The sequence below is a fragment of the Cyprinodon variegatus genome, unplaced genomic scaffold (assembly GCF_000732505.1).
Source record: "Cyprinodon variegatus isolate N-32 unplaced genomic scaffold, C_variegatus-1.0 Scaffold41, whole genome shotgun sequence".
NCBI lineage: Eukaryota > Metazoa > Chordata > Actinopteri > Cyprinodontiformes > Cyprinodontidae > Cyprinodon > Cyprinodon variegatus.
The window spans coordinates 420,459-448,169 of record NW_015150494.1 but is presented as its reverse complement, the minus strand read 5'-3'; the positions used below and the strand labels follow the sequence as shown (position 1 = coordinate 448,169).

At 39.3% G+C, this 27,711-nt stretch overlaps 1 protein-coding gene across 18 annotated transcripts in view; it reads right to left on the bottom strand.

The window, feature by feature from the left end:
• Positions 1-23,250, bottom strand: part of LOC107081813 (TRAF2 and NCK-interacting protein kinase-like) — a 96,440-nt gene extending 73,190 nt beyond the window's left edge. For all 18 annotated transcript variants that reach the window (XM_015370080.1, XM_015370081.1, XM_015370082.1 and 15 more), the window contains exons 1-2: positions 23,096-23,250; positions 10,034-10,099 (exon numbers count right to left, since the gene is read on the bottom strand). In XM_015370080.1, coding sequence (XP_015225566.1) covers positions 10,034-10,099; positions 23,096-23,203 — 174 coding nt within the window. In that variant the 5' untranslated portion in view covers positions 23,204-23,250. The remainder of the gene's footprint in view (positions 1-10,033; positions 10,100-23,095) is intronic.
• Between the last annotated feature and the right edge of the window lie 4,461 nt (positions 23,251-27,711).

Below are 27,711 nucleotides of genomic sequence, written 5' to 3'. Positions count from 1 at the left end.
ATATCTGTTCTTGATCTCTGATTTTTATCGTCTTGTTTTGGAGAAACATGATGGTTTTGTATTTCCTGAAACTAGTTTGTAATCTTGGTCATTTTATTCTTTCAGGTTTGCCTCCCGTACATATCTGGTCTAGTTCCTAATTTCAGTATCTGCATTCCTTTCATGTAAGACTGTACCTGTTGTTATCCTGGTATGTGCCTCTCGTGTCAGGACCAGTTTTTTGTTTTTTTTCTCCAATGTTTCTAGACTTCCGTTGCTTTCATCCTTATTCCACTGCCTATTAATTATTTATGCAGTATTTGAATTCTAGTTGATAAAGCTAAATATGAATAAAAGCAGTTATAATGACACTTTATGCTGAAATATTTTAGATACTATTAAACTGATGTTCTTAACCCTAAGTACCTCATGTCACCTACACACTCCTAACAGTCTGTAGTAGAGGAATAATAAAATAATATAAATTATTTTCCATATTAAAAGATGAGCTACAGTTAAATAAGCAGAATATTCCATATCATGACTTCATGATGTTATAATTACTATTTAATTTTAATTTTGATACATAAGTTAATGGGACAGTTGGGATCTGAGGCGTCCTTTCATCAGCTATGAACCTTTAGTTTTTGGGATTCTGGGAAGAAACAGACCCAAAGCATCATTAATCCATCACCATGCTTCATAGCAAGAATATGTTGCTCTTCACCCTGTTTCACAGCAGAGCCACCTGGAGTGTTTGTCACAGTAAGTTTTCATCCAACCTTTCACTTTAGCCTAATCTGACCAAAATTCACAGCAGAGCTTAACGAGATGTTCACAATTAAACACTTTTCTGAGCTTATTTAAAAAAAAATAAAAAAAACATTTTAAATGTTGATAGACTCTAAAGGTTGACAATAACCAGTCAATTCAAAGCTGTATGAGATTTAAACATTTGTAAAATAGAATTTATATGAGGCAATTTAAAGCATTTTTGCCTCGAGTGGTTTTAATCCATGTGATTTTATTGTGGTGACCAAACTTGAAGCTGAGGCATCAACAGGATGCATCTACCAAAAATAACTTTGTTTGTGGCCAGTTTGTCTGAAGCATCTTGCTAACCAGTTAGAAACTTAAAGCGTTGGTAAATGGTTAGCAACACTTTAAGTTGTTAAGTTTAAGCTTTAAGAACGTTCACAAGCTATTTGGTTGTGGCTGGTTAGTCTGAAGCATCGTGCTAACCAGTTAGCAACTTAGTGCTAGTAGGTTCCCAATGGGAAATTCCATTGGGACCAAGTAGCACTAAATTGGTGACTTAGAAACGACACTGTCAAGGAACGCTATGGACAGAGGAAACATGCAAGAAGGTCTCCTCCTTCATACATTTTTTATTTAGAGGAGGAAAGCGGGACGAAGATGTTGTGGAAGAGGACGCCAGGGCGGCAGAAGCTTGGTTTGGTGTAGAAGGCTTCCAGCCGTACATGTTTGAGCCCTTGCCTCGCAACGCTGCCAGTTCTGTTAGCTCTACGCCTGCTGAAGACACAGACGTCCATCCCCGTGAACACTGGGATGGAACTCAATGGGAAAGGAAAGGATTCTTATTTCTTATTTCAACCTTTGCATATATTAGCTGCAACATATGAATCAAGATGCTATGACCGAAAAAATTTGATTGACAGATGACCACTGACATATGAATGGTCGAATTCAGGTGTTCAGACTGACATATAACTAACTGGCCTGCAGAAGATAACGGGGGAAAAAAAGACATTTTCTAACATTTGGACAATACAGTCTGATAAATAATACATTTATATACATGTTTAAGCCAGAATGATTTTAAATTTAAATATGACTTCCCTATCACTTTAAGTATTCCTTGACTGTCCGATTATTAATCGGAAAAAATTATTGGCAGATTAAATGATTTGCATAATAATTGTTTCTACTTTACTTTTTTAACTCATTAGAAACCACAAGCTGTTTCTAATGTCATCAAACTTTCCAATGCCTAACCACTCATAACCACTAAACAAAACTGCTGACATCCACACTTTGCTATCGCTTCTGTACAAAACCTGAAGATATACAAGAACAAGATGACTTTCATCCTACTGCAAATAATCCAATTTATCCCTTTAACAAAAGGTCCTCTAGTCTGAGTTGTAAAACTGAGCCAGGAAAGATGCAATTTTAATGAAACATTTGGCATTCACTGCCATATCGATCTATCACAGACATCAATCAACTAAATGAAAATAATTGCATCACCAGCCAATGGAGAGAACATAAGCTAAAAGTGTTAGGAATATCAATCCTAAAACTAAATGTGGTGTAGATGAAAAACAGCATTGTAAAAACACATCTAAGTCCTGTGATTAATTCCAATTATCCAGAAAACACAACATGTGCATCGCTGAGGTGTGGGAGGGAAGTTCCTGTCTTCATGATCTCTTCTGTAAACAGCAGTTCACATGAGACAAGATCACGCATGAACACAGGTGATAACATGGCATGTTGTGTGTTTGATGAGCCAAATTCCCCATAATGTTGGAGGCGTTATTTCCTCTAAAACTGCACGGCTGTTCCTGTTTACTTTGTTCTCTGGAGGAACCTGACAGTAATTTGTTGGTTCCTTCTTCAGCCAGTGAGATCATCCTGTAAATTGCAGGTTGTGTAAAAGAGCCACATAGTGTGATATTTTCAGGAAGTAAAATTACAAAAGATGTCTGTTTTTCAGTGGGGGAACAAAAGGCTGTGACATCAGAACATCCGACAGGCTCCTAGTTTCATTTTAGATCTAAACCAAACATGCTCAGCTGTTTGCAGCCGATTCCAAATTAAAGCCTTTCAGGGGAAATCTGCAGGAGATAAGAGCACTTTTTAACTACAGGGTGGTCACAAATGAAAGGTTTTGTTTGTTTTTTTTCTAAAGAGCTGTTAAAACAAGGGATTTATAAGGAAATCTATCAGGCTTAGCAGAAACGTTAATACTTCCTCTTAATATGTTCTGTTATTCTTTTTAAAATGCTAAATAAATGAACTTCTAGACCACATCCTGACTGATGGGGACACATTTTTATCCTTTCAGTGGTTGAATTGGACAACTGCTTCTGTTCCTCTACATGGCTTTTAGTTTCCTGTCCACAGCACCATGATTTCAACATTTTGGCAGCATTTTTATTAACTACCGGCTGATTTCAAAGCTTCCTTTTCTGTGTCAATTATTTGAGAAAACTGTGCAAAGTCAATAGAGATCTCTACTGTACAAGTTACACATTTTTTATCTTTTCAGTCTAGCTTTAAAAAAACATCAACTCCACTGAAAAAAGCTCGTTTAAAGCTTTATAATGATTTTTTAATAGCTTCTGAATGAGGGAAGAGTTCTATTATTATTTAACCTGACCTCTAAACAGCCTTTGGTACCATCTACTTCAACATCAAGTTAACATCAAGTCTAGTCAGCATCCTCCACTATACCTTTAAAATACCTTAATTTCTTACAGAAAATCCTTTATCATTATTGATTGTGACACGGTGCTCCATCATACTGGAAAATCCACCAGCTTGTTTGTTGGTGTGCTGGAATAAGCTGCTTTTGAAGATGTTTTGATCTCACTCTTCAGACATGACACTATTCTTACTTCTTGCTTACTTTTAACATTCTTCTACTTTCCATCTATCCTTGCATTGTTTGTTTAACCCTAGCTTGATGCTGAAGGTTTTCTGAGCAATAGACCAACAGTGCTAAGGAAGCTTTGTACTGGTAACATGATTCTGTTACACCCTGAAGATGAGACTAGAACCTTACATCCTGAATCCCTCTCCTCACCTTCAGACATATTTTTAGGCTTCTTGGAAAAAAGAGTCCTTAGCCATGTTTTGATCTAAATCTTGTGCAAATTATGAGCGGTAGAAAAAAAAACCCAAAAAAAACAGGTGATGTTAATCATGATTTGTCATCATATCTTGACTTCCAGTTAGAAACAGGAAGTAGAGGAAGCAAACCACAGATCAGTAATCTCGCAAGTTGTACTTACTTTATCATGTCAGCTAATATTACTGACGGTATTTGCCATCCGTAGATGTCAAAAAAGAAATTCAGCGGTAATACTAGAGAATCGAACCCGGAACCTTCTTGCTGCAAGGCAACAGTGCTATCCACCGTTTCACTGAGCAGAACTTAATCAACAAATTGTTTCCATCTTTTCTTCAGCACATTTATTTACTTTGTTGAAAAAGTCTAGGAACTTTTTATGCAAAATCTGGTACACTGATTCCAGTTTTGTCATTTCCATTTACATCAAAATCTGAAATAAAAATCAATAGCAAAACTGAGTTATTATTTCAAAATCTTAATGATCTATGGTCTTATAAAACTGAAAACAAGCTTATCATTGGTGAGGATAATTTACTCTCCCCATTCTAAACTTTACTCAGATTTCCAAAAGCCCTTTAACCTTTTTAATCCTTTTAACGTTTAAACACAAACTACTCAATGACAAAGATTTTTAACAAAAAAAAAAAAAAACTTACATTTTTTGTACCCAATAGAGCCTTCCTATTATCTGTCTAAAGTGCAGCTCTCACTTGGTATCTAAGAAAGCTTTTAGATGAATTCTTCCAACTTTGGAACTTTATTTGGCTTCTTCTTAAAGAGGTCTAGTGGTATACTTTCTACACTGGTACAGTACATACAGTTTTCTGACAAATTTATTGCACCCTGTTAACTTATTATGTGAAAATTCTGTGTTTTGATTTCTTTTGCTCTGATTGTAAGTACACAAAACTGTGTATAATTACCAGAAAAACATTCCGTGAATAGAGGTATGTCATTACAAATGCGCCCAATGACTAAATGAGGAAGTAATTGAGGTGAGCAAGTAATCAAAACCGCAGAGGTGCAAAAAGAAAAAGGGAAAGACCAAGATTATGAAAAAAGGTGCAAAAAAATGCCATAACGCATAAGAGACAAGTATGACTCAGAATACAAAATGAACAACGGCACTGTTCCCTGAAGAGTGAGCTAAAGCTGCAGAAACATTCAGATTTCACTTCCAAGTTGACTGGATGGGTGACTAATTACTGCCAATGGATGAGGTGCAATGGTCTGCTCATCGCACCAAAGGCAAAAATACTGTCTATTGGGTAAATACTATCAGCACAAAAACCTGGCATCTGTATTTTGATTAGTTTTTCAATGTAATTTTTTGTGTGTTTTTATATATTCACAGTGCCTGACTAGCACAAGTAGCTAATCAAAAGTAGCCCTCTGAAAATGAAAAGTTCTGCACTAAAGAGTAATAGGTTGACCTGGTAGAAAACCTAGCAGTTAATAAGATCATCTGAGTTTGATCTCCAGTCACTCTATATTTGTCCAGGGGTGATGCTGAGAAACTAGTCCATGCATTTGTTACTTCAAGGCTGGACTATTGTAATTCTTTACTATCAGGAAGTCCACAAACTGTAGTTAAAAGCCTTCAGCTGATCCAAAATGCTGCAGCCAGAGTTCTGATGGAAATTAAAAAGAGACATCATATCTCTCCTATCCTGGCTTCTCTTCATTGGCTTCCTGTTAAATCCAGAATAGAGTTTAAAATCCTCCTTCTCACATATAAAGCCTTAAATGGCCAAGCTCCATCTGATATCAGAGATCTGATTGTTCCTTATGTTCCTAACAGAGCACTTTGCTCTCAATCTGCAGGTTTACTAGTGGTTCCTAGAATTTCTAAAAGTAGAATGGGAGGCAGATCTTTTAGTTATCAGGCTCCTCTCCTGTGGAACCAACTACCAGTTTTAGTCCGTGAGGCAGACACCCTGTCTACTTTTAAGGCTAGGCTTAAAACTTTCCTTTTTGATTAAGCTTATAGTTAGGGTGGCTCAGGTTATCCTGAGCTATCTCTATAGTTATGCTGCTATAGGCTTAGACTGCTGGAGGACATAGGGACCCCTATTTCATCACTTTGCTTCATTCTATCTCTATTCTAGAATCTGTTAGTTCAATCTCTAACGTTCTGCTCTCTCTGCTTTTTCTCATAGTAGCTTCATCTGGTCTGTTCCTGTTTGGCTGTGACTCCATCCTGGAGAGAAACATCAGCTGTGCTGCTGCCATCAACACCTTTGTTTATAGTTGTTGGAGATCAGCCTGTTTTTTCCAGTGTAGTCCTGTTTCTCTGACTGTGACTGACTGGATGTGCTCTCTTCGTCCTCTGGCATGGGAGCTGGCTCGGAGCTCGTCTGCCTGGCTGTGTGTTTCCTGGATGGGGCCGCCTTTTACAGCTTCTTTTTGTATCTCTGCTTCCGTCTCCTTGAACCCCAGTCGGCCTCAGCAGATGGCCGCTCACACTGAGCCTGGTTCTGCTGGAGGTTTCTTCCTGTTAAAAGGGAGTTTTTCCTCTCCACTGTCGCTACAAGCATGCTTAGTGTGAGGGATTGCCTTTTAGTCAACGAGTCGATGCAATCAACTGGTTTTCCTTAGTTAGAAAACTTTGAATCAATTTGACTGAATGATCTGGTGAACTGGAAAGTGCCTTGAGATGACCTGTGTTGTGAATTGGCGCTATAGAAATAAACTCAATTGAACCCCTTAACAGCCCAGGTGTATATTTCTAATTTTCTAGTGTATTAAGTGATTTTGCAGTATTTTACATTTATGGCTGAACTGCAGGAAAAGAGAGAGATATCTGTCCTTTCTGCTCCTCAATCAATAAAACTCCACCTCCATGTAGTAGATTCACTGCAAAATCAGATGCAATACAAGCAGAATACGCCTCCTCATTGATGGAGTGTCATGTCTGAGCTTTTTAAACATGAGAGAAACTGAAACCTGAGTGCAGAGCCAGTCCCAATGAGCAGGAAACTTGCACAGCAGCTTCTGTGGCTGAAGTTTTATGCCTGAAAATACACTTTTTCTCAACATTTGGTAGGTTTTCAGGAGTAGCTTTTCAGCAGCCCCTTAGCTGCTTAAACTAGTAACCTAATCTGATTTCAAATATGTTCTAAATAGAATCAAAATTTAGGGTTTTAGCTTTGATACTTGACTATTTATAAACTGTTTTCACTCCCACTTTTAAGAAGAGGTTACACCAAATTTCCACATTTTTTTTTTAGCTTTATAAGGATTAATGGAAATCAAAAATCATGTCAAGGAGTTTCCAGGACATTAAATTATTCAAATTGGGCTAATTACAAAGACCATGGAAAACAGTAATTAATTCTCATTAATTTCTAGTTTAGGGAGTGTAATGTTTAAAGCTAATGAGGGCTAAGATGATTTCCAATAAACTATAGATTATCAGTAATGATTTGTCATAAAAACCTGGTTTTTGTGGTCTTGAAACAGAATTTAAGAAACTCTTACAGAGACGTAAGTGACCACAGCAAGATGAAGCAATAGATACAAGTCTCTATCCTGCTCATAAAATATGTAGAAAACAACCCAAACAGGATTAACTGGGATAAGCAGTCACACGACACGAACAATCAGGATAATCAGAAATATTCTGGCTTTAGGTTACTTTTCAATGCTGTACCCACAAAATTTTGAAAATTTAAAAAGAAAAACAAGCTTTGGTACAGAGTGGTTCAATATGTTTAAAAATGAAGCAGAAAACACCAAGCGGACGGGACGTTCTACATCTTTTATTTGTGCTTCCGAGTCTCTGCAGTAACGTCAATGCATAATGTTAGCTGAGAGATCAGCGGTTGGTCTCCCTGACTTATTTGTGGCTTAGACTCAACACAACTTGGATTTATTTGACTGTGAGAGAAAGTAATCAAACTATACAAACTACTCTTCTTTTTCAGAGTAACTAATAAAAACTAGTGCATTCATTTTTTATATAAAGTCCTTTTAAGTAACCCTTAAAAATAATTGAAAAATTCTTCATATCCTAAAAGTTCAAATAATTATTAAAAGTAGAGATCACATTTCTTATAATTAAGCATCATTCACTGGACCCTGTAAACAAAGAACAAAATGTAAAGCCCTTAATGATCAAATTCCATCAAACATCTGAGATCTAATTGTCCTTATTTTTTTCTAACAGAGTGTTTTGCTCTCAGATGCAGGTGTACTGGCAGTTCCATGGGTTCCTAAGCGTAGAATAGGAGGTAGATCTTTTAGTTGTTAAGCTCCACCTTTAAGACTAGGGTAGGTATACAACTTTCCTTGTTGATTAAGCATATTGTTGAGTGGCTCAGTTTACCTTTAGCTATCTCTGTAGTTATAAAGCTTAAGCACAAGTTTTGAACCTGAAAGATTCCTTAGCAGCCTCACCTGGACCACCTGCTGTCGTGTCTTGCTCAAGCTTCACCCAGTCGACAGTGGACTACAGCCCCCCAAAAGCAAATCATCAATCAAGACACTCTTCATTAAGAAGGCCCAGCTTCCCATTTAGTGCATCAGCCAAACTATCACCCATGTCCTCCCTCACTCTTTGACTATTCTTAGACCTCCTGCTACCATCCTCTGGCTCACTCCACCACCAGTGTCCAGGTCCCGGGGGAAAGACTATTGTAATCCTCTTCTAAAGTTATTCATCTAAGCTCATGCCAACTCACAGCATCATGTCTTCTGCTGAGGTCCAACAGCCAAAGAGCTCATTAATTAATGTCAATAAAATCTTTCTAACTGCTTCTTTTCTCTGTGTGAGTTTCTCCAGGTTGAAATGCTGCTATAGGCATAGGCTGCCGGAGGACCTAAAAACCCCTTTCCTTACATTGCTACATTCTCCTACTACAATCCTACTACAATTCTCAAATGTCTGATAGTAAAGACAAGTCCCTAATGTAGACAAGCAAAAATGCTCGGCCTTTATCAGAGTCTCATCCTTTCTTAGACCTTCACCCGAGCAAATCCCTACCTCTTGTTAACTCAACTGAAGTCAAGAACAACAGCTTTTCCCACAAGTTTTCAAGCAGACACCAGTCCTGTCATTTTATGTAGACAATTATGCCCATTTATGCCTCACAAACACCACCAACATTATTAGTATGATGTCTGAATATACATATTGTTTTTTGAAATATCTTTTTGTGATGAAGACAAAGAAATTAGTTTATTATCGTGATTTTGTTTATTTGCCAGACAAATCTTTCCCTTTGCCAATCTGATATACCACAGACACAATTAGAAAACCAATAAACTTAGGGTGTCCAGGCATCATGCGGGGGTAAGTGGCCAATGGTGAGATCTCCACATAATTTTTTGTTCTATGACCTTTAAATGTAGCTTTTATTTTATAAAATGTCTAGACTTGTAGGTATTTATAATTTGAAAGTACATTTGATCAGTATTGTGTGTTCTGTTAAAATGAGGATTACATTTACAGTCAGGCAAGAAAACTCACCGAATATTCAATCAGGATTCAACCAGAGAATGAAAAGTCAAACAAAAAAACGATCGAATCAAATGCATCTGACTGTGAACTGACACTAGATAATCATTTAGAAGCATTTTCCTGTTTATGTGTTCATTCCTCCTGTCCTTTTTTTATTTAGTAAGTGCACACAGATTGTGTGAATTTTTCTCCATCAATCATTTTCTGCAGAGGAGGTGTCAACTTGTAGAGAAGGCAAATCAATACGGCAAATCCAGCAGACAGAATCTCAGCACTGAAGCTCAATGTGCATCAGCAGACGTGAGAGCTTGTTAATTGCTTTCAAGGTAAAACAATACACTAAAATAAGCACATAGGGTATTTGTTTTTCCACCCTCTCCAGTCTACCTCGGAGAAAGTCAATAATAAACTCAGTTTTTTGTCATAATTAAATTTTGTTCAGATGAAGTCATAATAAATAGAGCAAAAAACAGAACCAGTGTGTTTCATATTCACCCACTTTAACTCTGCAGGACTTTTAAAAGGGACAATTTTTTTTAACTGCACATTATTTAAAAAGAGCTTTAAAACCTTGAAGATTAAATATTTTCATGAGGAAAGCTCCAAAATAAGGACGCTAAATAATTTACTTTAGATTAAGAAATCAACTATCAGTAAATATAAATGAAAAAAACATATTAAAAGTAACATAAGCCTAGATTTTACAATCCTACCTTGTAGACCTGTCCATAGGTGCCATTTCCAACCAGTTCGACCAGCTCAAAGATCCCAGCTGGGTCCTGAAAACGAGGGAAAAAAGAGCCGAATGATGAGCAAGAACAGTGAAAAACAGCAGAGCCTGTCAGAAGAACATAAGACCTGAATGGGTAGAAGACAGCGAAGGAATTTTAAAATGCATTTGACCTTCACACACAAACACGCCTTCTTTAAAGGGCTGAGTGAGCTCGGCATACCTGATGTATTACCTCGTAAAATCCTCCCTATATCACCACAGTCGTTCCCTCACAAGGAAACCTTTTCATTCTCAATCACAACTCATCACATACAGTCTTAAACCAGGAGCAGACGTCTAATATGAATTATCATTTTTCATCATAAAGGAGTGGAATAAAAGCTACTTGAATAAGGCAAGGTGCCCATAATACCAGACCAAAATGTTTTCTACTGCTGTAACATTTAAATGACTCACATCTATGATTATTTAACAATAAAAAGAGGCATTTAATAGCATAGATTAATGTGTTTTTGTGACGCATGTAAAAATATATAAACAAAGCCTTTGTGAATCTGAAATGTATAGATAATGCATTATCATCTCCAACATTTTGTCCTTTATTTGGGTTATCAAAGCTCGACCTGTGTGTCAGTCCATGTGATGTGACAATCTTCAGCTTGTGTTAAAACAGCACATCACATTTGATTAGATTTAAATCTTTGTTTTAAATTCATCAATCCATTTTGGGATAAGCGTGATCGGACAACGGGGTGCTGGTGCCTATCTCCAGCTGTCAATGAGCCAAAGAAGGGGTACAGCCAGGACAGATCACTAGTCCATCGCAGGGCAACATGGAGACAAACAGGACAAAACCATTCACACACAAGGGGACTTTAGAGAAGCCAATTAACCTGACAGTCATGTTTTTGGACTGTGGGATTAAGCCGGAGTACCCGGAGAGAACCCACGCATGCTCAAAGAGAACATGTACATTGCAAAAAAATTTAAATCTTAATAAGTAATTCTTTCTTAAAATAAGTGCATTTTTTTCTTGAATTGAGGAGGTAAGTGAGACACTTTGCCAATGGAACAAGATAATTTACATTTAAAATAAGAAAAAAACTATTGCATTAACTTATTTCAAGTGAATTTTATCTAACTGTCTCATTTTAAGAGTAAAAATACCCATTCCATTGGCAAATCCTCTTACTTACCTACTCAAATTAAGGGTAAATACACTTAATTTAGGAAATCTTTACTTATTTCTAGATCGTTTTTGCAGTACAAACTCCATGCAGGAAGAACCCGGAACCTTCTAGCTGCAAGGAACCAGTGCTACCCACTACGCTACTGAGCAGACCAATCTTTGTTTAAATATAACATCTAAATTAGCAGCTAAATTAGCTAAATAGCTAAATGCTTATTTTATACAACATCTGTGAAATCAGTGCATCAATATTTATACTCCTGAGCTTGCCTGATGTACCATCATGGCATAAATCGACCAGATCATGAGCAAAGTAATCAACTCTGCGATGTTTTATTGCATTACAAAAACACCTAAATCTGTCTGTATGTAGCACAGATAACACTAGCTGATAGCCTGAGCTAAAGCTGGTATTTTTTCTTGCATTGTTTAATTCAAACATTTACTTCTCTGACAAATATATGTGTACTAGGCTTTGATAAAATAAGGATTTGCTATCTAGCCCCCCTTGAAGGATGCACGGATGGACAGACACACTACATTACTTCGATCTAAATTGATTCTGGTTTTATTACAGTGTAATCCAGGTTCTGCCAGGTTTTCCACTGGTTATGATCCATCATGAAAGCAAAATAACCTCCTTCTGGCGGTTTTCAGCGTGAGCCCAAATCATTTTAAATCAGAAATTCAGGAACAATACTACCAAAACTACAGGCTTGATAGATTCAGTTTAGGCAGCCGGACGTGAAGTTTAGAGTTTAATCTCAGTGATCCCCACCAGTTAGAATTGGAAAAGCCTCTTGGATGGGAGGCGAAACATCTTCTAGAAAACTTTATATCCAGTTGCCTAGAATGAACTTTCCCAGCTTGACCATGACCTAGAGGACTGAGAATCTTCACAGATAAACCAAAACTATACAGTCATATCATATCACAAAGGGATAACATAACAAGCACCCATTTATAGGCTTTTGGAAACTACACTGCAAAAGCCATCTAGAAATTAGTAAAAATGTCCTAAATTAATGTATTTAGCGTTAATTTAAGCCAGTTAATAAGATGATTTTCCAATAAAATTAGTATTTTTACTCTTAAAATAAAATAATTAGATAAAATGCACTTGAAATGAGACAAAGCAACCAACGTGTCTCCCTTTCCTCCTCAATTCAAGAAAAAATGCACTTATTTTTAGAAAAAATGACTTATTAAGATTTATATTTTTTGCAGTGTATGATTGCTTAAAGGTCATAGGAAAACCTTTTTCATCCAAACGATACATTTTTGCAGGTTTTTTAGGGTTAGTTCTGATTTAAGGAAACAAAGGGGCTCAGAACCACAGAGTTGGCTGCTTCCCTTTTGGACAGTAAATGTTTACTAATGCGAACCAAAGTGTAGCAGGCCTGTTGCTGCACATTTGTCTGGTTCTTATGAAAGGAAGTTACCATGAAAGGATTTAGATAAGTTTTTAGTCTGCTGTCAACACTGTAGCAGCTGCTTTTTAGTTAGCATGGAGGAGTTAAACTACTAACTATCTCCTCTAAATAGACTATTCAGATTCATTTGGAGTTTTCTAAGTTACAATTTTTCCTTTGGGCTTGAATATTAAGTTTCCCTCCACAGAATGGACGTCTATTTTACAGCTGTTTCTCTTTTAGGTGGTCCATATTTATTCAAGAAACTATGCAGTAAATAACTTTTTTTTAGCAAATTTGTTTCAAGTAAATTAGCTTAGAAGACAAAAAACATGAAATTAAGCTTGGAAATCAACTTTTCAGGCCGTTTCACCATGTTTAACCTTTGTTTATTCTGAAGGTGACATCAACGTCTATGGTACTACTTCAAAACACATAAAAGGCTGTCATACTTTCAGAAGAAATACATTACCAAAGTAAAATTTAAAATTATAAGGTCAAAAGTGGTATGTTTTTAACTCATGTACATGTATTTCATAGTTAAAATAAACGTTTGTTGTTTTGAGGTTCCGGTATTTAGTTTATTAGACTATAGCCCCATTTACACTATCCTCTGAAACGGATCTGTACCGAGCTCGGATCAGTTGACCGTGCCGAGCTTGGTTCCTTAGGACCGATTAAACATCATGCTAGCGCGGTTCCTCGCCTCCTAGGGACGCTCTACGGTACTACTGCTCTCTAGAGGGAAACAAGCGAACCATGGCGGCGCCCGTAACATTCAGGAAGTTTGCGGAGAGTCAGGCACAGAATGCAGTCTTTGGTGAATTTATTTGACAGAGTCAGCTTTAGGGAAGTGGATACGACAAACAATAATCTAATCATGGCTTACAGACGCAGGAAACAATGACAGACGTTGAGGTTCATCACACTGCTAAGCAGAATCATCACTGGAAATTTCATGATTACGGAGGCTGACTGTAAGGAGATGACACGGTCTGCTCATGTGCTCTTTGTTATCTGAGATCTGAGTCAAAACTGAACCTCACCAAGCCCTACTGATGAACTCAATGAGGTTATATTGGTTACCTTGCTTGGACGGATGTTGAAACAGATTCAAACCGGTAGTGTAAAGGGCTGGTTATACTCCTGCAGCAGTGTGTCACAAAGAGCATGTCGCAACTATGTCAAATATTTGATTTATGCCCAATATTGAGGCATAAATGTTGCTATTCAACACCATAACGCAAGAGGTACAATCAGGAACTAGCTGTGGGTCTAGATACGGCGGAGGTGGTGAGGAATTGGGGGCAAGTTTGCTCGACAACAGAGGGACATGAGGGCGAAAAAGAGCGGGGATCCAGGTGGAAAAAGGGTCCCAGGGTTCTCGTACACCTCGCTCTTCTAGCTGGTCCAACTTCACAAGTCATTTTCCACAATGGCGGTCATACAAACAAAATAAGCCGGTGAGGTACCAAACAGGAAATACACATAGTGTAGAGCGGATGTAGATTTGACCAATCAGAGGCCTCCTGTCTGCAGCAATATCTGCAATCACCTACAATTTTGGAGAGGTGTCTGCATTAAGTGCGAAACACAAGCAGAAGACCTGGTTTCTGAGCATAAACCAGCCTTATTTCCTCATGCAAATTTCATATGAACAGAATAAGGCTCCTTCACAATTACTGCAATGAAATGTTTTATATTTGATCCAAACATAAGGCAGATTAAATTAATCACTAAATATGTTGGGTGGTCTAGGCCAGAAGCATTAAGAGTTAAATTTTCCTACAGCAAAGATAAATATACTCCAAAAGGATGGGTTTTTCTAAACATTTCTAATCCGGCTTTTAAGCACAGAAAAAAACATCAGATGTCTGCAAGAAAACTCCACACACAGAAACACAAGCACTTAGTTTTGTCTTCAGGTTCATTAGAAATCACATAATCTCCCAAAACACAGATCTTAAAGTGTCTCCTAGGTGTGTGTGTGTGTGTGTGCTGGTACAGTGGCCCACAGGAGAGCGTTGGGACTATTACAGAGCATCCTCCTGAAAAGGATTAACTTAAAAAGCCACGTTCCTTTTCACTCAAGGTCAAACTCAAGCACATCAACTCCCGGAGGAGTGAATCTCACATGTACACCAATCCACATGAATCCACATGATCCACATGCACATCTGTTTACCTGTTAAATATTCTAAGAACGGTCAGATGGACCACAGGCAAGAAAAAAATAATAGAACTATATTTTTGTCAACTGTCTGCTACTAAGATTTCCCAACGACATGTAGGAAAGTGTGTCCAGACACTTCCATTGAATCTAGACACAGTTATCTATGACAGCTAACGGTGTCATTGTGTGGATTACATCATCGTTGTTCTCTCTTATTGACTCAGATCACTGGAAGATTACAGGTTAACTCACAACAAAAGACATGAGGATTCAGTCCTAAGCTGCTCTTCTTATTGTTGTTGTTTGCATACAGTGAGCAGCTTCAGCTACTATCTAATCATCAATCTACTGATCATTTCTCTTTTAAGATGAAGACTTCTGATGGCGAAGGTTTAAACTGAATGCATGGATTCCTGGACTGAAAAAAAGAAAAGGCTGCAGCACCAGTTCAACATACTGTTTTAGCTCTGTTCACCTGTTAAAAAGCTCAACTTAAAGCATTAGTTCTTCTCTTGTTCACTGATTAACTTCTTCATTTCATAAAGTAACTATTATGTCACGTCTGTTTCATTTCCTACCTGCACAGAATTTTGTTTAATGTGAACAAAGTCTTTAAAACCCTGCTTTCATTTATTCTAATGTTTCTAAATGAAACTTTAATAGAAAATGTTATTAATGTTAGATTTTTTAATTACAGGCACCTTTAAAGCACTCAACAGTTCATTTGCCTTTTTAATAAAATCCTGATTAAGTTTAAATCACCTCTGCTGATTTAATTAGTGCTGTTATTTTGGATATACTTAACTCTACAATCACCGGGAACGAAGGTTAGAGCGACTGAACGGATGAACCTGCAACCTCACTCCTCCGTCCTCGCTGTACCTGCATCAGATTTGCATGCAGGTAAGACAGAAAATAGGCTCAGTTTTTATGATTGGGGACAGGAACCTTTATGCTTATATTGTCATATTTAAAAAGAGGAGAAGAGGAAGGGATTTAAAAGTCAGTTTTATAGAGACGTTAAACATTTTAAATCGCAGGTTCCGCCACAGACTGATGCTGTTCATGAGAAGCGGAACCATGCACTGACACGTTTAAGAAAATACAACAGTCCCCGCACGCTTACCTTTAAGGGTAATGGCTGTTACTGCAGTTTATTTATTCAGTTACTCACAGACACAGTGATTTTCAAGAAAATTCATCTTAAGTAAAGACACTTTTTTAATGATATATGTAGGAAAAAAACAACTAGCAAAGCATTTCCAGAAATTCATTTAAATATTTTGACTGGATAAGGGGCAAAAGTCTCTAAAATGTCTTTAAAGTCAGCTTTATCTAATAAGATCTTGACTACAGTCAATGAAAATTAGGTCTGACATGGAAGCAGCCAAACATAATATACAAATAAAGCAGGTGTTTTACTATCATAATTATTATAAAATACTTTTAAGAGAGAAAAATTATTCAATTTTTATGTTTGCATTGTATAATCTTTCTGAAATGAGAGTAGAAAGGAACATCAGATGAAAACAACAGGATATCACTAGATGATAAAGTTTAAAACTGACCTACAACACAGCGAAAACATTACTCGCAAAAACACAGAACATATGGGACGTTTATGTGCAACAAATACGAGTAAATGACAAGGTAACCCAATGCCCAAAGTGTAAAATCAATAAGAAAAATAATCAAATAGAAATACACACAAAACAACTGCAAAAAGACAAACAAAAAGGGAAAACTCTGGCTGTAGAGGTGTAGAAAAAGGACAAAACAAATGAGGATGAGACATAAAGTAACATGAGTGTAAAGAGCAATAATCAAGAAATAAAAACACAAAACCTGAAAAGATATCATGGTGGCTTAAAGATTTAACCTTACAGACACATTATAAAGCAAAAATACTAAAAATAGAACGAACACAACAGAACATTACCAAAGAAATAAGCCGACAGTAAGCAGATTAAAATCTACACAAACAAACCAAAAAGGGCACAGATTCCTAAAAACAATCACTCAATGACATAACTTGGAAGTATCACCTCCAAAAGACCAAACTAGATAGGATCGCCACTTTAGTGCAATACGAGATAAAAAATAATAAATCACATGATTCCGAAGACACTAAAACAACTAAAAGGCCACAGCAGAATAAAAACAGGGAGCAGGCGAAGAGATGAAAGCAAGACACAATATGGCCATTAAACCAAGATGGAAAACAACCACTGAGAGACACAAAGTGGACGCAATGCGACAAAACCGAGAAACAAGACAAAAAATACCATTTAATAAAACTGAGAGAGAGAAATAAAAGCAATAAGTCAGAAAGAATAAGTATAGACAAAATTATGTCAAAGAGAAACTAAAGAACTGCATAAAAACCCACCAAGGAACCACAGATGAGGAACGAAACGATCTGACTTTGCTCCATCAGTACTTTGAATTGACAGCATTGAGGTAAATAGCCAGAAACATTTGCCACGTTAGCCTAATAACTCTGGCATTTTACAGAAATAAACTATTGTCATGAAGAAGACACATCGGGTCATTAAAGTCAAATCTTTCTCTCTGGTGCTTCACACAACCACAAGAACACACTAACTTGCTATCAAACCGATTATGAACTAAAGTGTTGATAGCAGTAAAGTTAGCAGTTAACCACAGGATTTAGAGCTAGCTGTTAGCCCCACTAAACTTAAAATTTCCCCTTTTTTATCTTAAAAATAAAAGAAATCTGTTTAGACAGACAGACAGACAGACAGACCGATAGATAGGCAAGATGCTAATGCCTGCTTTGGGAGTAGCAGCCAAGTGGTTGTGCCATAGGGCTTTGAATCCAGGGATTCTGAGTTCAAGCCCCACTCCCATAGTGTCAGGAATCCAGTTTGTGTGGGTTGTTTGTGAGTTTTTCTCTCCCTCCACCACCAGGTGGTGCCCTGTTCTCGTTGGCCTTCCTGCACACCTGCGGCTCGTTGGTTCATCACTGAAGAGTATTTGAGTGGCGGACTGTCACTACCTCTACGTCAGAGTTTTTGCCAGTTTTGGGTACTCTAGCCAAGCTTAGTTTAGCTGAGTCTAATCTGAGCCTTTGTTTCTCTGTGTCTAACTTCGTTTTTGTCTTCGCCTTTTCGGCAGGAAGCCTTCCTGTGTAACTGGATGCCTGGCCTTCTCCCCCTGGAAGGATTAACTGAGTTCACACTGAGAAGGGGAAAACATTCACACGAGTTGTTCAAGTCCCTTTAGGAAATCCAAGTGACAGTCTGCTCCATTGCTCCTCAGGGTCCAACGAATGTCTACCTATCCGCTCTCCAACGAGTTACCTCTTCTCTGGATAAACCCACACCAACTAACCTGACTCCGCCAGATGGATTTGCTGAATTTGCTCCGCATATCCATCTGGAAAGCCTCCAGAGCAGTTTTTTGCTCTTCTTTCACTGAAGAAATACTCTGTTTTCCGATAAAACTTGCTGGATAGCCACGCTAACGCTAGTTTCATCGGCTGAAGCCGCCATGTTCTTTAGACTGAACTGTTGCGCTTCTCGTTGCGTCACACCTCAACCCACCTCAAAGCCAACGCTGATTGGACGTTCGTTTGGTGAACGGCTCCAAATTTTCTTAAACGGAGAGTCTCCAGACTGATCTGCGAGTGAAACCTTGAAAGCTCGCGAGATCAGGATGGTCTCACGAGGCTACACACCAACTGGATAAAAGAAAAAACAAGAACCCCCTCAAACGTGAGTCCCGCTTCCACAGAACTAGGACTCCGCCCTGAACTGATCACTGTGATCTCCTCTCCAGACTTTCCAGTTCTGGTTCACCAGTTCTCTGAGTTCCTGATTCAACTCCTGTACTCTCTTCTCAAGAAACCTGTTAAACTTTCCCCCTGGTTCTCTGAGTGGTTCTCTGCATGTGGGTCAGATCTCTTAAATCGATCATGACACACAGACTGCCACTATGGCTTTCTGAGCAAGACCCTTATATATATATATATATATATATATATATATATATATATATATATATATATATATATATATATATATATATATATATATATGTGTGTGTGTGTGTGTGTATAAATATACTTACATGGATGAAATTTTGATTTTACAAGTATTTTTAATCTAACTATCTTCAGTGTGTTTGACCATCCAATCACAGACCCAATTCAGTGGTGCATCAAATGTTTGTAGTGAGCTTCTCAGGAGTGACAGCGGTGACATCCAGTCATAAAGAAAAGACAGTCCTAGTGCTGGACAATTGTCTGTGTACTGTAGCGTAACATTGTTTTTGGATTTGTTAGCAGCTCTAGGTAGGTGGGGCTCCCCTACAGGAACTTCTGAAAATTGCATTATCGTAAACACCGATTATCCTTGGTGTTCCCCACAGCTACAGCTTTAGTGCGCTGCCACTTTGAAAGCAGCTAGAAAACACATATCATGACAAGATGTCTGAAGAGAGTAGATAATATTACACGATTTAGTGAGTCATCATCATACTAAAATTCAAACTCACTATCAATACTCAGGAAAATATTCGAAACTCAATACCATGTGGACTGAATATGAGAAATAACATGCATTAAAAAATTATCAAAATGACAAAAAATCACTTTTTTCTTCAGCAAAATGGAACCTGTTTTTTACGACAATATGCTAGTTAAAAATGAATGCAAAATAAGCAATTCAAATGTAACAAAATTTGGCAATATTTTAGGTTGTCTGGGATATTAGTAAACTAGAATTCAGAAGCTTTTTCGCTAGCTCAGCAAAGTCAGTCTCCTAAATCTGATAAATGATCACCAGAGGGTAGCCAAGCGTGAGGCTTATCGATGCTAATGGCCTTACACAAGGCTGCCATACAGCTGTTCATTTTACCACAAGAACCAAAGAAGAGATGCGCGACGGCCACCAGGACGCTGGCATAGAAAGTTGAGACGTTAAAGCGGGACGTTAGGCTCCTCAGTTGTCTCACAAACACTCTAATATCTATGACATGGGCTTTAAAGAAGATTTATTAAAATGTTACTAAGGACTAATTTAGAAAGTTAAAACTGCTAAGAAGCTAACTAGTCCAGCACAATTAGCTAGCCATTCAGCTATAACTAGATTATTCATTCTGGTCATTTTTTTTAGTTTAGATGTTTTCAGTTTTGAATATATCTAAATGTTTTTTTTTTCTCATTGTGTTTCCAATATTGTAGGTAAAGCCACATTATTGTTGTTCATATGTGCAAAATTAATTTCAAATCAATTCAGTTTATTTCTATAGCTCCAATTCACAACACATGCGGTTCACCAGATCATCCAGTGAAATTGATTCAAGGTTTTTCTATCTAAGAAAAAACAGGTGATTGCATCGACTCATTGACTCAAAGGCAATCCCTCACACTAAGCATGCTTGTAGCGACAGTGGAGAGGAAAAACTCCCTTTTAACAGGAAGATACCTCCAGGAGAACCAGGCTCAGTGTGAGCGGCCATCTGCTGAGGCTGACTGGGGTTCAAGGAAAATGTGTTTACCTCACATGACTGAGGGATTCACTGATTTAAAGGATTTAAATTCTTTATCTAACCTCTGGAAATAAATTAGCTTGTTTTTTTTTTTTTTTGGTCCAGAAAAAAAAAAAAATTCTTATCAAGCTGACATCTACCGTAAACAGAAGACCACTCTGTCTTTACAAGCTTTTCTAAATTTCCACTGGAGAAAAAAAAACTAGTTACTGCTCTAAGTGGGTCGCTCTGTCAGCTAAAGGCATGTTTAACAGTCTCTGTACTCCAGTAAACGATTAATCGATAACTAAACTAGTTGACGATAATTTCAATAATCGATTAATGATGACTAATTTGATTGTTTTAGCCCTAAAATACAAATACACTTATTAGCAGTTTGCTACTAGCTATTCTAAAGAAAACATGCAGAAATGGTGGCTGATGTCTGATCAAACCAAAAAAAATGGTCAAGCTGAACACACAATCTTTACAGAGATACACGGTGGTGGCACCATAATGCTGTGGGGAATGCTTCTTTTCAACAGGAATAAAGAAACTGGACAGAGTTAATGAAAAGATTGAGGGGAATTTTATCCAAGGCCAATTTATGCTTCTGACGCATAGCCTCTGCAACCGTCAAATCTGTCTCTGTGCGCAACCACGCCCCCCACGCAGAGGTTCTGCACCCGCCGTGGGGCACCTCAAAAAAATTCTGACTACGCGTTGAATGGTCGCAAACCCGCCATTTTAAAAACCGAAGAACAACTACAATGGACAACTAAAACGAAAGGTTAATCGAGAAGGTTTGGAAGTACAACCACTTGTACAATGCCTCAGACAAATTATATAAAGATGCCAAGGTCTCTGCAAAAACGAAGTTCTCATGACCATCCACAGAAGTTCTCGCGAGTTCTCCAATATGCTCCCCCTTGCGCTTCGGCGGGAAACGGCTGTTCATCCCTAGAAATTCCAGACCGACGGTGCAGAAGCATTATAGCAAAAAACTGGTTCGTGACCCAAGCAACATTTGATGTGAGCGTTTGCAGAAGAATAATCTGCCCTTTAGGCCACAGAGGATGAGCCTGGGGCAAGACAAGGAACCCAGAGCTATAGATATATTAGCATAGCTAGACTGACAACTGGGAGTCTATGGTAAGACAGAACAGATGTTTACAGATGTTCGCCACTGAATGTACCTGAGTTTGGGCTCCTCTGCAAAGACGAATGGTTGAAAAATGAAAAGTGCAACACTGCCCCATAGTTTGTGCTATTCTCTGCTGCTCTGTGATATAAAATACACAATGTTTATGATGTAGCTTTAGAAAAACATAAAAGCTGCAATGATGTGAATATATTATAAAACACCTCATGAAACACTCTGCTTTGGCCTCATATAACACTTTAGGCTCTGCATGAGAGGATTCTCCTCCAGAATGATTCACCAGGTGATATAACACAATCCTGTTCCTATATGTGACAGTCAGACAGCTATTTATAAACCCTGACAGGCAGCATTTAAACATCCAGTGTGGACCATGAAGACTCCAGACAGGGTGGGAGAGGAGGCCATCACAGAAACAGGAAGTGTGGCAAAAAGCTTCCCTCACCCCCTCCACCGCCCACCAACCCTTCTTTCTCTCTGACCCAATTTCTGCTCTGAACTCCACTGATGGAGAAAGAACAGGTTCTGGCTGCACAGAAACCTCTTCCTCACATCTTTCTGTCTCTATCACCCCCCCACCCCCACGCCTTTCAGCGCGTTACAGACACGCTCAGGTTCAGTCCCACCCCGCCGCTCATGTCCAGACTTGATGGTTGCTCTGCAGGTACAGCTGAGTTGCATAAGCAGCTGGGAAAGGATAGAGATGTGGGGGGGGCACATCCATGTGACATGCTTCATTCAGCCATGACGCGCCTCCTTTTAGGGTGACCTGTAACAAACTGTAGTCAGTTTTCTTTTTGACATGCATGCCTGGGTGCACGCGCACATTCCGGTACTGCACTTCCTGTCAGCGTGCACAAACAGCCGCTGTGATACAGAAAAAAAAAAAAATCAACCCAAAAGGCTGCTGTCGCCACAACATCACGAAATGGCGGAACTCGCTCCTGTTGCGGTTATAATCGCTGTTATCCCCCCCACCACCCCCCTCCCGCGGTGAGGGCGCGTGCGTGCAAATGAGCGTGTGCACGAGGAAAAAAGAAAGAATGATTGAGAGAGAGAACAGGAGAGGAGGTAGAGCGCGCGCGTGTTTTGGAGAGTGCGCGTGCATCCGATGGCTTTGTGCAAAGTGTCAGTGAGCGGCTTTTAACATCTGCCCCACATAGTGCAGACAAGAGCCGCGTTTATGATGCCGCGAGAGTGCGGGGTGGTGCACGCGCGCGCGCACACAGCAGCAGCAGCTCAGGGCCTCATTACATCACGTCCCAATTGTTAAGCAGAACCAGAAGCAGCAGCTGAGTGATCCCACACTGATATCTCTGATCACCGACCTTATTTCCTCAATCAATGTCCGCTTTACACGCGCACTGCTTCTTTACCCCACACACACACACACCTCCCACACATCTCATCATGCACGCGCACATCTGAGATTAAAGCCTCCGCGTGCTCGCTACAGGTCGAGGAGAGGAAAGCGCATTTGGAGACACATCCTGAGAGAGGAGAGGGAGGATGGAGGGAGGGGAGGGGAGCAGGGGGGGACAGGTGTTGCACATGCACGCGCACACATAGGAAAGGACACCTCTACACGCGCACGCGGGCAGGAAGATATTTACCCGTAGTGCAGACAGGTCTATCTCATCCAGACTCCGCGCCGGGGAGTCGCTCGCCATGGTTCCGACTGTAGAAGCGCTGCTCAAGATGGAAGCTTCCTCTACGACCATCGACCGGGAGGTGCTGAGGGATGGAGACTCACTCCTCTAAAAACAGGCCTGAGCACCCCCAACCCCCACCCACCCCCAACAAGATCCCCGTAAGAAAAAAACTAATAAAAAATCCCGCTGAAGGCGATGCCGAGCGGAGGAATGAGCGCTCCGGGAGGTGGAGAACACGCAGAGCCGAGAGGAGCAGGAGGAGGAGGGCAGCTCCAGGTGCTACATGCTGCTCGGAGCGTCACAGTCCTTCCCACATGCCTTCATCCACAACCAGGAGCCAGGAGGACAGATGCGCGCAGGAACTACGGCCGAGGCGCACTGAGGAAGAGCAGCGGGGACGGTCCGTCCGTCCGTCAGTGCGCGAGGCGGGCGGCGCGCTTCCCGGGAGTGGCCTGGCTGGGAGGAGGCTGCGCTTCACGCAGAGACGCCCACTGTGACACTCAGCACACACCTCCACGGAGAGCAGAGGAAACAGGACATTTCTTACAGCCGCATCACACCTCGGCCAGAGATGATCAAACTCAGCTCTGATCCAGACTCAGACTAGCTGCTGAGAAACAGGCTGGGGAGGGGGGATCCAGACCCCGCCCTCGATCAAAATGCCTTCAATAAAAACCCTCCAGGGACATTTCTCCGCCTCATTTATGTCTTCAGGTCGCATGAAAGAGACAGTAGATGGAAACATTAGTGGCCCTCAGTCTGGCCCCTATTGGCCCCTCTCATGTGTTCAGGACAATCTAATATAATCTGAGAAAATTCACTGCTGCTGCTTCTATTTCCGCCTAAAATGAATTATTACTGTAATGGTTACTTTAATAGTAATTAATGGCAGCGTTTGCTACAGCATTTAAAAACAGCTAAATAATAAATTAAAACATCAACAATTACTAGAACAATAAAAAACAATAATGTAAATAGTCACAATTATTAATTAGAACATTCATAAATTAGTAATACTAGCATAGATACATGTTTTCATAAAAAAATGTATGAATCAGATTATTTTATTATGTTTTTTTCTGAATTTATTCATGTATTTTGCTCTTTATGGTGATTAATTCAAGTGAGCGAGCGATGGAGTATATGGTTGGATTATTAAACATTGTTTGCAGCTTGTTTTTAAGTGATTGTGGATTAAATGCGTTAGAACATGTTCATGGGTCAGCCTCATAGACCTGCTGCTGCTGTTCTTTCTATAGCTGCTCACAGATCCTCAGATAGTGAAGCTTCAGCTGTGAACCTGTGGGACACACCCTGAATCAGCCCTCAGGATATTACAAATACCTGCAGACAAAGGAAGACTTCTGGTTGTGGTCCACAGCTGGTTTTATGCTCTTCCAGCACAAAACAATCAGTTCTTTTTGTTTTCCTGCAAAGAGATGAAAGAAAAAGGGATGAAATCATACAGAGCAACAAATAGATAGCCTAAAAAAATGCTCTGGCTTAAATTGTTACTGGATCAGAAGTTAACTTTCACTTACCAGCAGCTTTGATTTGGAGAAAATACAGAGAGTATTTCACTGCACTGATATTTAGTCACTCTTTCCTGATCAGGTTTTTCAGTTTGACTAAATAAATGTTTGTTTTTTTTAAGTGTCCAGTACATTCCAACTCCCCTGAGGAAAAACAAGCATGTTGCCTTCAGTGTAGAGTTTGGTAAATATGAGAAAAAGCTTAAAAAAAGTCACCTTTTCCCTGCATGGGGCGTCATGTAGCAAAGAAACAGTGATAGAGTTCATCAGAACATTTTTTCTGATTTAGATATAAATATTTTAGAGATAAAGACCAATCCAGGTCTGCTGGTAGCTCTGCCCCTGCCTGCATTGCTGCAGGGTTTCTCTGTAACCTGACTGTGAACAGCAGAGCAGCCAGGCTCTTTGTGAGGGATTTACAGCCAGAACGTTCTCCGGTTCAGTCAGATGTGTCATGTTCAGGCAGGTACAGCAGCTCATGGCAAGCAAAACAAAAGGGATTGTCTCACTGTCTTTTTTCACTTGGTTTGTCAAGATTAGACCCTGAACAGCAGAAGCACTGCTGGGTGAAACATTCCTGTCTCCACCTCCGTCTGCTGCTGCTGCTGCTGGATTTAAAACCCAGAGATCTGCTGGGATTCAGTCTGAGATGTGATCAGGATCTCTCTGCACTCCAATAAACTAACTGCTGTCATCACATTTAAACAATGTCTGTGACTCCCCCAACAGGCAGACCTGAAAACAGCAGGATGGAGTTAATCATTCTAACACTGAAACCATTTTTCTCAACTTAGCCAAAACAAAAAAATCTTTATATTCTTACTTTAGTTTTTAACAATTCAACCAGCCTCTATGGGAGAGTATCAAGGTAAAAACTACTGCTGATCAAAGGAAACACAAAGACAGGCCACACATGCACCTTGATGATCTGTGAAATCTTTGGAAAACATCTCAGAGATAAAGACATTTCATTAAAAAATACATGAAACCAACAGCTGGGCACGGTAGTGGCAGTGTGATGATCTGGGGTTTCTCTTTTGCTTCAAGACCTGTCGTAAATGATGAGACTATAAGTTCTGCTTTTTAACAGGAAATCACTTTTTGACCTTACAACATAACTTCTGAGCCGTTTATCAGCTTAATTGAATTAATTTACCCAAATTAATTTCTCGGTCAATTTGCACCTCTTGCTACATAAACTTGCACTCTTCCCAAAAAAGCAATTCCTTAGTCATTCCATAATCATTTATTTTTTATTTCAAATTTTCACACAATTATTTTTTAAAGGCAATAACCTAAAAAAAATGAAAATAAGTTTGTGGGATAGAATTACAATACTACAATAACCAGCAACTTGGAATTTGTGCAGATGTGACGGATGCAAATCAAAGGTAACATGAAGCCTTACAACCAAAGGCAGATATCAAGGTTGAGATAAGAACTTTGAAAGGCAACAGCCAAAAAGGATAAATGTAACATTAAGAGATTACCGTAGTAGCCTTGGCTGCAGCCATTGCTCAGTAGGGGTGGAATGCAAAATCAAAACCAGCATAAATCTGTGGAATCATCAAAGTATTATTGTAAATAGTTTCTGCTTTCTATTTTGCTCAATTGTTATGAATAAAACTTTAAAACATTATACCTCCAATGTGGAATCAAAGGAACCTTGAAGAATAGAGATGCACTATTTATTTTCATTCTTTCATTTAGTGTACCGCTCTGCATGTTGCTCCTCTTTAATGCTTTCCTATGTAACCCGAAAGGGTCAGATCTGTCACTGAACAGGTCACATGACCCAGAGCACCACCTCACTGCAGCAGCAGTGAAATAAATCATTTTGTGTTCTCCCTCATTTTTTAGCAGTAAACAGCAAAACAAAGCATGAATATATTGACCAAAACCCCAACCTGCATCTCATCAGGTCCCCCCGTCATGCCACACGCATGTCATTTTACATGAATGAAACAAATCAATGCATCCTTACAGCAGTTAAAAAGCTTACATACAGTTTATTTGTGTGGGGCCCAATCTCAATGTCTTTCATGGGGCCCCAAATTCCTGGCACCCCTGTCTAATCTAGATGGTTGAATCTTGCCTTCAGTTATCAGTAACTCCATGACTCAGTCTACTGGTCCAAAGTTGTCTGTTATAAGGTTTTAAAACATAGAAAAAGGCTATTTCTAACAGCTGAAGTGCTGACCTGCCAGGGACTTTCAGGGGCCACTAAACCTGGAACTTACAAGTCTAGCCCCTCCTAGTGGCTAAAAGTTGCACAGCGTGGTTTTAAGATATAACTTAAAGGAATAGTACACCCAAAACATGATTAGCCTTCATTTTCTACTCACCCCCATGCTGAACAACACTCTGGAGTACTTTTTTGATATCTCAAATGCATCTGGAGATCTGGGAGGCTTCTTGCTGTCTGCTGACATTCAAATAATGGAGGTCTATGGCGCCCGAGACAGAAAGGTCCATAAAAGTCCACAAAAAACGTGTCAATATTCCTCCATACTGCTCGTCCAATGTATTCCAAGTGTCCTGAGTGGGTAGCATCCAGAATTTACTCGAAACGAAGTCATTTAGAATGTTTTTAGAGCATAAACAGTAGTGTATAGGATTTCCTGAAAGCGCGTTCACGACGCTACGGAAACCGCGGCAGACCAAACCAGATGAAAGTGCGCATTCAGCTCGGCAAAGAACTCATGCTCTTCCTCAACACTGAAGTCCTCAGACATTTTTCTTTCGTTGTTTCTTTCTTTGCACAGGTAAACAGCACATTTCTTCTTCTACGCTTGCATTATCGGCAGAGCAGACGCTGAATGCGCACTTTCATCTGGTTTGGTCTGCCGCGGTTTCCGTAGACTCGTGAACGCGCTTTTAGGAAATCCTATACACTACTGTTTATGCTCATTCTACATGACATTCTAAATGACTTCGTTTCGAGTAAATTCTGGATGCTACCCACTCAGGACACTTGGAATACATTGGACGAGCAGTATGGAGGAATATTGACACGTTTTTTGTGGACTTTTATGGACCTTTCTG